Source organism: Macaca fascicularis, chromosome 9, assembly GCF_037993035.2.
Source record: "Macaca fascicularis isolate 582-1 chromosome 9, T2T-MFA8v1.1".
NCBI classification, from domain to species: Eukaryota; Metazoa; Chordata; class Mammalia; order Primates; family Cercopithecidae; genus Macaca; species Macaca fascicularis.
In genome coordinates, this window is record NC_088383.1 from 125980201 (window position 1) to 125992431 (window position 12231).

Sequence of the window (12231 nt, forward strand, 5' to 3'; positions counted from 1 at the left end):
TAAATGACCCTGAGAACTCAGAGGTATAACATAAAAGTACGTCAACTATTGTTTCTATTAGTCTACTCGAATTAGCAAAGTTTGTCTCTCTTCAACTATGACTTCAAAGCAGTCTTACATACATGGCAGTGCAGTACACATCACATTGTAGGGTAACCGTTTTTTTTTTTCTTTTACTTGTTTTTATCTTCTACTCACTATGAACATTAGAGCATGGATTTTGTTTTACACATCTGATTCTCTTGCACCTAGCACAATGCTACATGCAAAGTAGGTGCTCGTGTTAGTGTCTATTTGAAGGATTGAAGGCCTAAGCTCATCTGTGAACAGCCTTTTATAAGAATGTTCTCTGTAGTATAGAATTGCTTAGGAAACAACTACCATCATCATTTGTTGAGCCTGACTATGTGTTCAGCCTTGTGCTAAACTCTTTACATGTGTTCCCTCCCTCATGAAGCCTCACAACAATCCTATAACGTAGGGATGATCACAGCAATTTTATATTTGAGAACACGGAGGCCCAGAGAAGTTAAATAACATATTCTAAATCACAGAGCTCTAACCGGTAAAGCCCAGCTAAAATCACTTCTAGGTGACGCTACTTTTCTATAGTCCTTTGAAATTAATTATACAAGGTGTCACCACCAATGATGTTGCTTCTACAGCAAATCTCCTCTCCCAACTCCAACTCCCAGAGATATTGAGATGTAGAAAATCTCTAAAGCATATGTGGTGAACATATTACAAATTCTTCTTCAACATCAGACTACTTTAGAAGTTTTCCATGCGATAAAGAAACAGCCATAAAAGTTGGCACATATGTAGGAAAATGGGTGTGTCCTTAAAACAGATTAATGGATCTAGCATTGTGGTTGAAAAGATATGAAAGGGGCTGGGCGCAGTGGCTCATGCCTGTAATCTCAGCCCTTTGGGAGGCTGAGGCAGGCAGATCACCTGAGGTCAGGAGTTCAAGACCAGCCTGGCCAACATGGTGAAACCCCTCTATACTAAAAATACGAAGTTAGCTGCCTGTAATCCCAGCTACTTGGGAGGCTGAAGCAGGAGAATCACTTGAACCCGGGAGGCGGAGGTTGCAGTGGCCCGAGAGCACGCCATTGTACTCCAGCCTGGGCAAAAAGAGCAAAACTCCATCTCAAAAAAAAAAAAAAAAAAAGAAAAAGAAAAGAAAAGATATGAAAGGTCTTTAGCTAGTTCTCCTTTCACAGGAATCCATCTAGGGATGCAGCTTTGCTATGTGGTGGTGTTCTTTGTGTGTAGGAGGAAGGCTCAGAGAGAGCTGGCAGAGGATCAAAAATGACATAGACATATGGATAAAAACATTTATCCTGGGAAAAGTATGCTAAGCTAGGGAGAGTAGAGCCCTACGGCCAAACAAAGCTTTTCCTAACCCTTATGCAGCTGTTACCTCTACACTGCAAGACCTAGGCCTAGGTCGGGTGTGGTGGCTCACGCCAGCACTTTCAGAGGCCAAGGCAAAAGGATCACTTGAGGTCAAGAGTTCAAGACCAACCTGGACAACATGGTGAAACCCCATCTCTACTAATAACACAAACAACAGCCAGGCATCAGGGGACACACCTGTAATCCAAGCTACTTGGGAGGGTGAGGCACAAGAATTGCTTGAACCCAGGAGGCGGAGGTCACAGCAAGCAGAGATCACGCCACTGCACTCCAGCCTGGGCGACAGAATGAGACTCCGTCTCAAATAAAAAAGACATAGGCCTAGTAGGTAAACATTACAGGGATTTCAGATTTCAACTCAGCACCAAAAGAAACTTTCCTCCACCACTGTCCGAATGTGGAGCCTGGTGTCAAGGAACTAACTCCCTAAAGGTAAATGATATGAACTCTTAATACTGAAGGGCAATCAGGCACTGGATAGTTTAGTTGATGAGATGGTGGTAGTAGCAACTAACATTTATTGAGCACTTACTATATGCCAGGAACAGTGTTAAGCATTTTGTATACAGATTATCTTTTTTTACCCTCAAATGGTCTATGAAGCATGGTCATTTATACCAATTTTATTAATGCAGAAACTTGGATTCACACAAACTAATGCTCTTCACTGGTGATAAAAATACTGCCTACTCCCTTCCAAATCTGAAATGCTACCCTCTGCTCAAAAGCCATGAATTATTTATCCTAGATACAGTTTTCTGACAAACATTTAAAGTTTTCTTAGTCCTCATTTTTCCGTTTTTTGGGGTTTTTTTTGAGACGGAGTCTCACTCTGTCACCAGTCTGGAGTGCAAAGACAAGATCTTGGCTTACTGCAACCTTCGCCTCCCGGGTTCAAGCGATTCTCCTGCTTCAGCCTCCCAAGTAGCTAGGACTACAAGCACGCGCCACCATGCCTGGCTAATTTTTTGTATTTTTAGTAGAGATGGGGTTTTCACCATGCTAGCCAGGATGCTGTTATCTCCTGACCTAGTGATCCACCTGCCTTGGCCTCCCAAAGTGCTGGGATTACAGGCGTGAGCCACCGTGCCCGGCCAAGTCCTCGTTTTCTCTCCTTTCGAGACTGAGTAAAGAGTTGGCACTCTGATGTTCTGTGAGTTACCAAGAGAGTAAGCAAAAAAGAATTAGCACTCTGTTTTCCTAACATCCAAACCTTAAGTTAATTAAACACACTTAGCAAAGGTAAAAACTAAATGCATACAACAATACAGATAGTTGTACTAATCTTCCAGTCAATCCCCTCAGGCTTTAATTTGAGTTGCTCATAACGAAAAATGTAAATTTTTAAAACTATCAAAGGTATTCAGAGGAAGAGACAAAGAAAGGGAAAAGAGAAAGGGCAGATGAAAGCAGAATTTACATGTTACTTTGAAGACTGATTTTGGGGAATGTTGCTTCTGGTTTTGCATAATGCAGGAGGCAAAGTCCCTATTGCCTACCTACACCAAAATATTTTATAAGCCCAATCATAAGGAACTTGAACTATTTCCACTGCACACCAATCCACTATCAATAATTCAAGCATATTAACTGGTAACAACACCAGTGGTATAACTCTTTAAGATGTGACTCAGAGTAAATACATTCCATAAGTTAAAAAGTACCATATAATTGGAATTCATGCATTTGCAAATAAGAGGTATTTCTAGCATAGCATACTGGCCTCCAAAGACAGGTAATATCAGCAAGATTCCCCTGGGATGTTCTCTGTTACAATCAGACACTGAAATAAACTTGTTGTTGAAATTTAACCATAATGCTTCATTTGTATAGCTGTTTTACCTAGAATAAAATGTTCTGTTGTGTAGTTACCAAATCAACTCTTCATAAATAATCAAATACCCTGACTGATAGAGCATCTGCAGAACGATGGAGAAAGGCCTTGTTTCCAGGGGAAGGGGCCACTTTCCCTGCTACGGTCTGAGCCTTTGCCTAGGACATATTTCCATCTGATCCTTCTGGGTCTGATCAGCTATGTTGTCTTAGGGGATAAATAACAGATTTACATCACATAAAAAAAAAAAAACCAGCAAAAATTTGGAAAGTACAACTTCGGTGGGAATGTAGGTTTCTTCAGTGAGAGGGCTATTTCAAACATTCACACTCTTAAAAATGTTTAAGTTCTATGAAGCTATCATTCCTTTTCTCTATTTTTGAACCACATTATAAAGTATAAGTAAGTGACGTGTAAAAAGTCATACATATTTCATGTATACAACATGATGAGTTTGGGGAATAATTATACACCTGTGAAACCATCACCACCATCAAGGTTGTATACCTATCCATCGCCTCCCAAAGTTTCCTTCTGCCCTCTTTATTTACTTATTTTCTTTTGTAGTAACAACACTTAACATAAGATCTACTCTCTTAGTAAATTTTAAGTATACAACACCATATTATTAGCTATAGGCACAATGCCATATAGTGGATCTCCAGTATAATTCCTTTTCTTTGAATTAACCTCAGGAACTATTTAGATTACTGTAAAGATGTAAGTGTCAGAATACCTGCCATGGCATTATTGATAATAGCTAAAAACTAGGAATAATCTATCAGTGAAAGAATAATTAAATACATTATGGTACTATTCTATAAGGGAATACTACAGACAACAATTAAAACTGATGTACAGGCCAGGCGCAGTAGCTCCCGCCTGTAATCCCAGCACTTTGGGAGGCCAAAGTGGGCGGATCACGAGGCTATCCTGGCCAATATGGTGAAACCCCATCTCTATTAAAAATACAAAAATTAGCTGGGCATGGTGGTGCACACTTGTAGTTCCAGCTACTCAGGAGGCTGAGGCAGGAGAATTGCTTAAACCTAGGAGGTGAAGGTTGCTGTGAGCTGAGATCTTGCTACTACACTCCAGCCTAGTGACAGAGCGAGACTCCAACTCAAAATAAATAAATAAATAAATAAATAAATAAATAAAACAAAACAAAACTGATGTACATCTGTGCTGACATGCAAAATATGACCATAAGTACTGTTTACTGAAAAAAGCAGGCTGCAAAACTGAATTCAAAGCATGATTACATTTTTTTACTACACAAATAAAAGACCAACAAGGAATGACTATAAAGTACTAGCATTAGCCTTTTTCAAGGAGCCAACAAGCCATTTTTGTTCTCCTTTAACATTTATGTATAGTTAAACTGTTTTATAACAAGTACAGGTTTTTCTAACACCCTTGATAAAACAATTATGCTTATTCCATTTCTTTAAAACTTAAAGTGATGCCTGGGCATTTTTGGACAAATAGAAAGAAGTCTTGCTTTCTTGATTGTATGACCAGGATATTAGCAACTAAACAGGGTATATTTCTACTCACATAATCCCCAACACGCTATATGTGTTATAATAATTCCACTGAAATGCTTACGTACTTTTCTGAAATTCTTCCAGTTTTTTAACAGCTTCATCGCGTTCTTGCCTAATTTTGTCACACTGAAATGAGAGAGGTAAACAAATGTTAAACTTCAATCATAAATTTTAAGTTTGAAAAGGCAAGCAAGAGCAAACTTACAAACAGCAGCAATTTTCTGAAAACAAAACAAAATGTAAAACCTTTGAAAACCATCAATGGTCATATAGAACTGGTACTGCTCAGCCAGCATGGTGCTTGTGCCATTTGTATCTGGCCAATTTTCTCAGACCTTCTAAGATATGAGTCACCTTCCTGCTCATTATCTCCTCAGTAACAGCCCAAATTAACATCCTTGAGTTAAAATATATTCATGATTTAAGAGAATGTACCTCTTTTTATGTTGGCTAATGCTGTACATAGTCACTCATCTACAGGTCTGATTCCAAACAGTTTCAACTATCCAGAACATTGGTGCATACTTGGGAGGGAATGGAAAGACTACCGTGGGCCAGGCGTGGTGGCTCACGCCTGCAATCCCAGCACTTTGGGAGGCCGAGGCAGGCGGATCACGAGGTCAGGAGTACGAGACCAGCCTGGTCAAAGAGACCAGCTTGGCCAACATGGTAAAATGCTGTCTCTACTAAAAACACAAAAATTAGCCAGGCGTGGTGGCGGGCACCTGTAATCCCAGCTACCTGGGAGGCTGAGGCAGGAGAATTGCTTGAACCCAGGAGGCGGAAGTTGCACTGAGCCAAGATCACATCATTGCACTCCAGCCTGGGCAACAGAGCGAGACTCTGACTCAAAAGAAAGACTACTGCATGAGGGCAAGAGACAGCCACATGGCACACACTCTCACCCAAGAAAACATGATCCATGTGTCCTCAGAATTCTGAATAGAGGAAGGTACCAAATTAAAAGGAGAGAAGATAAAATATTCCATACTAAGCACATTATCATTTATATAAACTGATTTTTAAGGTGAGAGAACTCACTGAAAAGACTTTGGAAGGCAAGACCATAAAAGGCAAAAATAACCATTAGAGCATAAGGACCTTTTAGGGTATCTGGTATAGAAACAAGTATCTCCAGTATCGACAGGCCCAGGAGGCATTAATGAATTTTTTTTAAAAACCTAATGTTTATTATTATAAGGACTGAATTCAGTATATCTTGAATTTCATAAAACAGGGACATATAACAAGATATTCACCACAAGTAGCTAAAACATTAAAAAGTAATTCCTAGCTATTAGAGTAGTAATTTAAAATTTAATATCTTGGGAATACCTTATTCCCTAAGAGTGCCTTATGAATAAAGCACAATTTTAAATTATATTTGATTGCTAACCTGCCAGATAAATATACTGGAATTTCATCCCTTTGGATGTTCTTAATTCCAATTTTCAACAGCTAAAAAATTATGATGTCAGATAATGTGAAAAATCCAGATTAAAACAGTGAGATATTCTCACCTATTACACTGGCAAAAACTGAAAACAATCTGATACCAGGAGACAGGAACTCTCACAGACCACTGATGGATGTGTCAATTGGTATAATTACTTTGGAAATAAACTTCTATCAAAATTGAATACATACTTTCCTATGACTCAGCAATTCTACTTCTTGGTGTATATACCCAGAGAATCTCTAGTAATATATAACATATACAAAAATGTTCCACATTTTTAATAATAATATATCATGGTATGTTCATATACTACACTACAGAGCAGTGAAAATGAATGAATAAAGCCATATGTATCAACACAAATGTTAAAAACCATCATGTTGGCTGGGCGCGGTGGCTCAAGCCTGTAATCCCAGCACTTTGGGAGGCCGAGGCAGGCAATCATGAGGTCGAAATATCAAGACCATCTTTGCCAACATGGTGAAACCCCATACCTACTAAAAATACAAAAATTAGCTAGGCATGGTGGCGCATGCCTGTAGTCCCAGCTACTCAGGAGGCTGAGGCAGGAGAATCGCTTGAATCCATGAGGCAGAGGTGGCAGTGAGCCAAGATCACGACACTGCACTCCAGCCTGATGACAGAGCGAGACTTTGTCTAAAAAAAACCAAAAACAACAACAACAAAAAAATCATTTTGAATGAGTTGCAGAAGATATATCAGATATATCAAATAATATCTTACATGCACAAAAGCATCTCATATATTTACATATGTTTTATGATACATCTAGTATATATAAAAATATGAAATGAGGCCGGGTACAGTGGTTCATGCCTGTAATCCCAGCACTTTGGGAGGCCGAGGCGGGCAGATCACGAGGTCAGGAGATCGAGACCATCCTGGCTAACACAGTGAAACCCCGTCTCTACTAAAAATACAAAAAATTAGCCGGGCGTGGTGGCAGGCGCCTGTAGTCCCAACTACTCAGGAAGCTGAGGCAGGAGAATAGCGTGAACCTGGGAGGCGGAGCTTGCAGTGAGCCAAGATCGTGCCACTGCACTCCAGTCTGGGCAATAGAGAGAGATTCTGTCTCAAAAAACAAAGAATATATGAAATGAGAAGAAATATATAACATTTATGACAGTAGTTGTCTCTTAGGAGACTGGGAGGGGAATGGGATGAGAAATGATGAGAACTTTCAGTTGTATCTGCTGCATTCCTTGTTTCCGAATTTCAAGAGAACAGTTCTGTGCAATGGGTATTTGTTATACTATCCTCTGCCCTTTTCTGTCCTTTCAAAATATTTTAAAAATAACAAAGTAAGAAGCTTGCAGTTCAATTTTCCCCTTTAGTCGCTAAAGAACCACTGAAATGTCATACTGTCCCTACTCATATGGGTAAATGTATTCTGGCAAGAGAACATGAAGCAAGTACACAGTGTTAAATTAGCAAATCTGGTTACTAAATCCTGACTCAGGATGCCTCACCCAGTCAAAATGAGTTAGGTTGGACCTAACTTATTTCCTAAAGGAGAAGGCATTTCTTTGACTAAGGTTTTCCTGTGGCAATCCCATCCTCTGTAAAAAATAATAATAATTCTGTCTAACACAGTCTGTAGTTCCAGCTTAAACCAACAACATTTATGATTTTTTGGTGTTTAAAATTCTAAATAGTAGAGTTCTAAATTCGCATATCGGCTTTTCTTAGCTCCTTCCTCAACCCAAGGGGACTACATTAGACATCATAACCCTTAATGATAGGAGACCTCTGGCCAGCGGTTTCAGGAATGTTCCTGTCATTTTCTAGAATGGGCTTCTGTTTGTTCTAGACTTCCCCACCACCCCTACCAGTCTGTCTACCTTCCTCCAACAATGCACAGTATAGCATAAGGCACAAAAAGAAACCTAGTTTCCAACTAGGCTCAAACTCCTGAGTCATGATTGCCAAGTGAAATATATCTGGTGCTTTACTTTCAAATTAATTTAATATTTCTTAATCTGGCATATCTGAAAAATGTGAGATGTCTTGTAAAAAACTGTCTTCATTTAAAATCTGGTACTTGGGAGTGTTGCTCCTGCCTTAATGTCACTTGGTTCCCTCTATGTAGCTCTCAAAGCTCTACCTAAAGGAATTAGAGGTTTATTCAATTCTTGCTTCAAACAGCCAGAGTTTTTAGTGAGACTTTGAATGACAAAAGCATTAAACAGGAATGGTGCTCTATCTAGTCAAATCTGAAAAAGGTCACCAGTTGACATCATACACAACCACTAATGTGATGCATGACAATTTTAGGTAGGCTTGTACTAGTTGCCCAGAAGAAAAACATTAGGTCCATGCTCTCTGCTATGAAGGCCCAGGGAGACAAGCTCAGGTTAATAACAGGTCTCAACATCAGTTTTATTCCAACATGCAGGTAGCCCATTTCTATAGTCCAGCTATATGTGTTCACACTAATCCTGTGGTTATCATCAGCAGATTCACAAGCTGTCTCCCATCCCCAGCTGTGTTCTATCAGGGGTCTTCATGTTGCTTTGCTTTCTATTTTCTGCAACCACATTATGCTAGAACTGGCAGCCACAGAATTTACCATCTGTTATGCTGAAAGGGGTGTGAGTTGGGGGTGGGGAGAGTCTACACATGCTGCAAATGCAGCTTACTTATTCTGAACCAGAACTGAGCAAAATATGGAGGATGTATGCATTTACTAAAAGCAGAAATCCAAACACCCACTTATTTCATCTTTTTAGGTGAGCCCAGAAAAGAAACTTGCAAATTTTCTCTCATTCTACCAACAGAGGGAAGTCAGCCAGGATTACGAGCCTTTTTGGAAGAATGTTTCATCTTTACACCACACAGAAGCCCCTCACCCATCCCACCCCTTCCTCTACCCTGCTCACGCAGCTGCACCATTTGTAAAAACTGCTTCTTTTTGTGTGAGAATTGCTCATGAAGACTTTGCAATAGCAACAGATGTTCTTGGGCCTACATCACTTAATTATGATGCCCAACGATTCTCTGTAGCTCAAGGCTGGGGTAGAACCCAGTGGCACAACTGCTGGCTCATGTAAGCAAGCTGGATAACATTACATCTACTCTAGAGTCTCTATTTGGCTCTTTATGAAGGGATGAATTGACCGGAGGTTGGCCTTGCTGGTTTTGAAAGCCCTTAATATTAGAAGCCCTGGCTATTTTCCAGATCTCTTCCTTGAACCTCATCCAGGCAGATACCTGGCTTCTGAAACTAAACCAGGATTTCTGAGGATTGGCAGACTGATTTGCAGAGAAATAGCCTTTCCAGTGTGAATTAGTATCTTCCTTGCACCACCCACTCCCCAAAATGGGCAGCTCAGTTATTCATCCCCCTCTCACATATTCATCCAACTACCATCAACATTAAAATGTCTGCTTCAAAGGGCTCAGCAGAAGTACAGATAACTGATATAGACACCAAGACATCTTTATATTCTGTTGTACGTATATGTTACGCAAGAAAAACCTCAGCATTCTGAATTGTATCTAACTTCCACTAACATAAATATTCATGCTTGTCTTCCTGGTGCACAAATGCATCAGAGGGTTGCTAGCCTATACACAGGGCAGTTCGGGGCCCAAGAAGTGTATATATGCACCGCATATGCACAATACCAAGGTAGGGGACAAGCTATACGTAGGCAAGTACATTACAGTTGACTGAATCAGACTTTTAAGCAAGTATCTACTATAATCATTGAATGTCATTATTTCCTTCCTCTGAGAACTGAACAAATTTATACAGCCTCACACAGCCCAGCCACCATGTCAAACACTGGGCACAATACATGAACACAATAGACAATGTGTTCTGACAAAAACTTATGATCTACCACGAAAGATCAACAAATGAAGTAAGCAATTCATAAGGATGCCCGATATAATGTGAGAAGTACTGCCAAACCAGAACTGAACAAAATATGTACCCATTTCCTAAGGAACGTACAGCAGAGGCTACAACGCCACTAAATCTGAAGTTTAACGCTACACCATTTTTCTTGAAGTTCATTAATGTCCAGTTACAACAGTTAAAGATGTAAACATGCCCAGCATCAGAACTGTGTGTAATGTACCTGTTTACCTGTTTGAGAGTCCTCGGCATACAGTGAAAGGACCATCAATTCACTTTTAATAGTAATCAACGATTCTACTGCTCCACCTGTGTAAGTCTGGCTAGCACTGTGCTTTCTGGATTTCTACACTCTTATCCGTGAAGAATACGACACATGAAATCATTCCCACTAGGATGGAATTCCTTTCACTCTCTTTCTCTTTTGGTGTTCTTCTTTCTTCCAATTCAAAGTTCTTTCCCTCCAATTTTCACAGGCAAAAAAGAAGTGGTAGCTGCCCTCAAAGCTGTCTCGCAGCATTCTCCAAATTCTAGGTATTGTGTGTTAGATGGAAACACATGTCATCAGAACAGAGATCCTTGCTCTTTGTTTCTAGATAGATTGCTGTTAATAAGAGACTCATTTTCACTTTCAAACTGCTAAGTAATTACTTTTTCTCTGGCACAACCACTTGCCACTCTGTCTCAAAGAAACTGCATGTATGTGGATGTATTATGCATGAACAGTTAGCATAATGGATGCATATCTTGCTCTTTAAAGTGGCTTCTTTATTGATTTTTTTTTTTTAATAAAATACTTTGGGACCTTCATCTCTGACTATTACACAAGAGGAAGAAATTTCAACAATAGACAACTGAGCCAAGATGCAAACAGTATCATATATCCTGCTTCTTGAAACGTAAGTCTTGGAAAGTGTCTGTCTCATTCTCTTTTCATTCATTGTTCCTGGCAAGCTGACAGAACCGCCTGATGCACTGTTACAGTAGCTCACCCAAACGACTTCTAATCAGCCACTTAAACATTTATGCATTTCAAAACTTGATCTCAGAACATAATACTAAACATAAATACTTACTATTTAAAGGCAGACATTCTTCTATTATACAGATTTCCTTCTTTTTATGCACTCTCCACACACAGCCCCACCCCCACCACTCTGAGAAACGTGAAAGCTATTCCATTCAAAGCTCAATGACGCTTTTCCCCCCATATAGGAAAAAAACCCAAACGATTATGACAAAGATCCTGAGTGAGTCATAAGAGAATGCCCTTCAATTGTGGAGGCATGACTAACATTTGAATATGGTGATTGCTACACAAGCAAAGTAAACCATTTTATTTGGTTGACTGCAAAATATATAGTCATCTATTTTTCCATACCCCAAAAATATAAATTTGAAGAGTTGTTCACCTCAGTATGATAGGCTGTTACTTTTTCACATCCTGCTAAGTCCATTTAGAAAATGGGCAAAAAATAATGGAAAGTAGCTAGTAGCACTATTGCCATAATCCCCATTTATCTTGATGTTAAAAAAAAATTCATTGTGTTTACATTTTAAGGCAACCCACACCATTTGCTTATACTCTAATATTTTGATAATAATAAATTTTGCTTGATAAATGTGATACATACATAAAGAAATATGCAGATGTCTTATTACCAAAAAGGCAATAAATTCTGCTTGTGAGAGAGAGAGAAGACTTTGAAAAACCTAAGTGACATTTATTAAGCCAAGCATTAAAGACTAGTAAAAGTTTATCACATGGAAAAGAGTAGGAACCTTGTCTTTTTGTTCTTTGTCCATTGCCCAGCCATGCTCTAGGCAATCACTCAGAGCAGCATAATTGATCATGGTTATTTGTCAGCTTACTTGGGGTCCTCATTAGAGTGGTTTTACTCAAGAGTAGGACCTTCATATATTTTTCTTTATAAGCCAGTACTCAGAAGGCATTCAATAAAAAGTTTTCCCTTCAAAAGAGCTTTCCTTATAAAGTCAGATTGACTCCATCCTCAAAGTCACTGATAAAAAACATAAAAGAGTCAGCAGTTTCCCTAAAATGGAAGAACTGCAAAAAAAGAGA

General features: G+C 39.3%; 1 protein-coding gene across 5 annotated transcripts in view; it reads right to left on the minus strand.

The window, feature by feature from the left end:
• SHTN1 (shootin 1) overlaps window positions 1-12231 on the minus strand; it is a 119757-nt gene that overhangs the window by 77608 nt on the left and 29918 nt on the right. For all 5 annotated transcript variants that reach the window (XM_005566536.5, XM_005566533.5, XM_074002855.1 and 2 more), the window contains one exon: window positions 4872-4932. In XM_005566536.5, the coding sequence (XP_005566593.1) occupies window positions 4872-4932 (61 nt within the window). The remainder of the gene's footprint in view (window positions 1-4871; window positions 4933-12231) is intronic.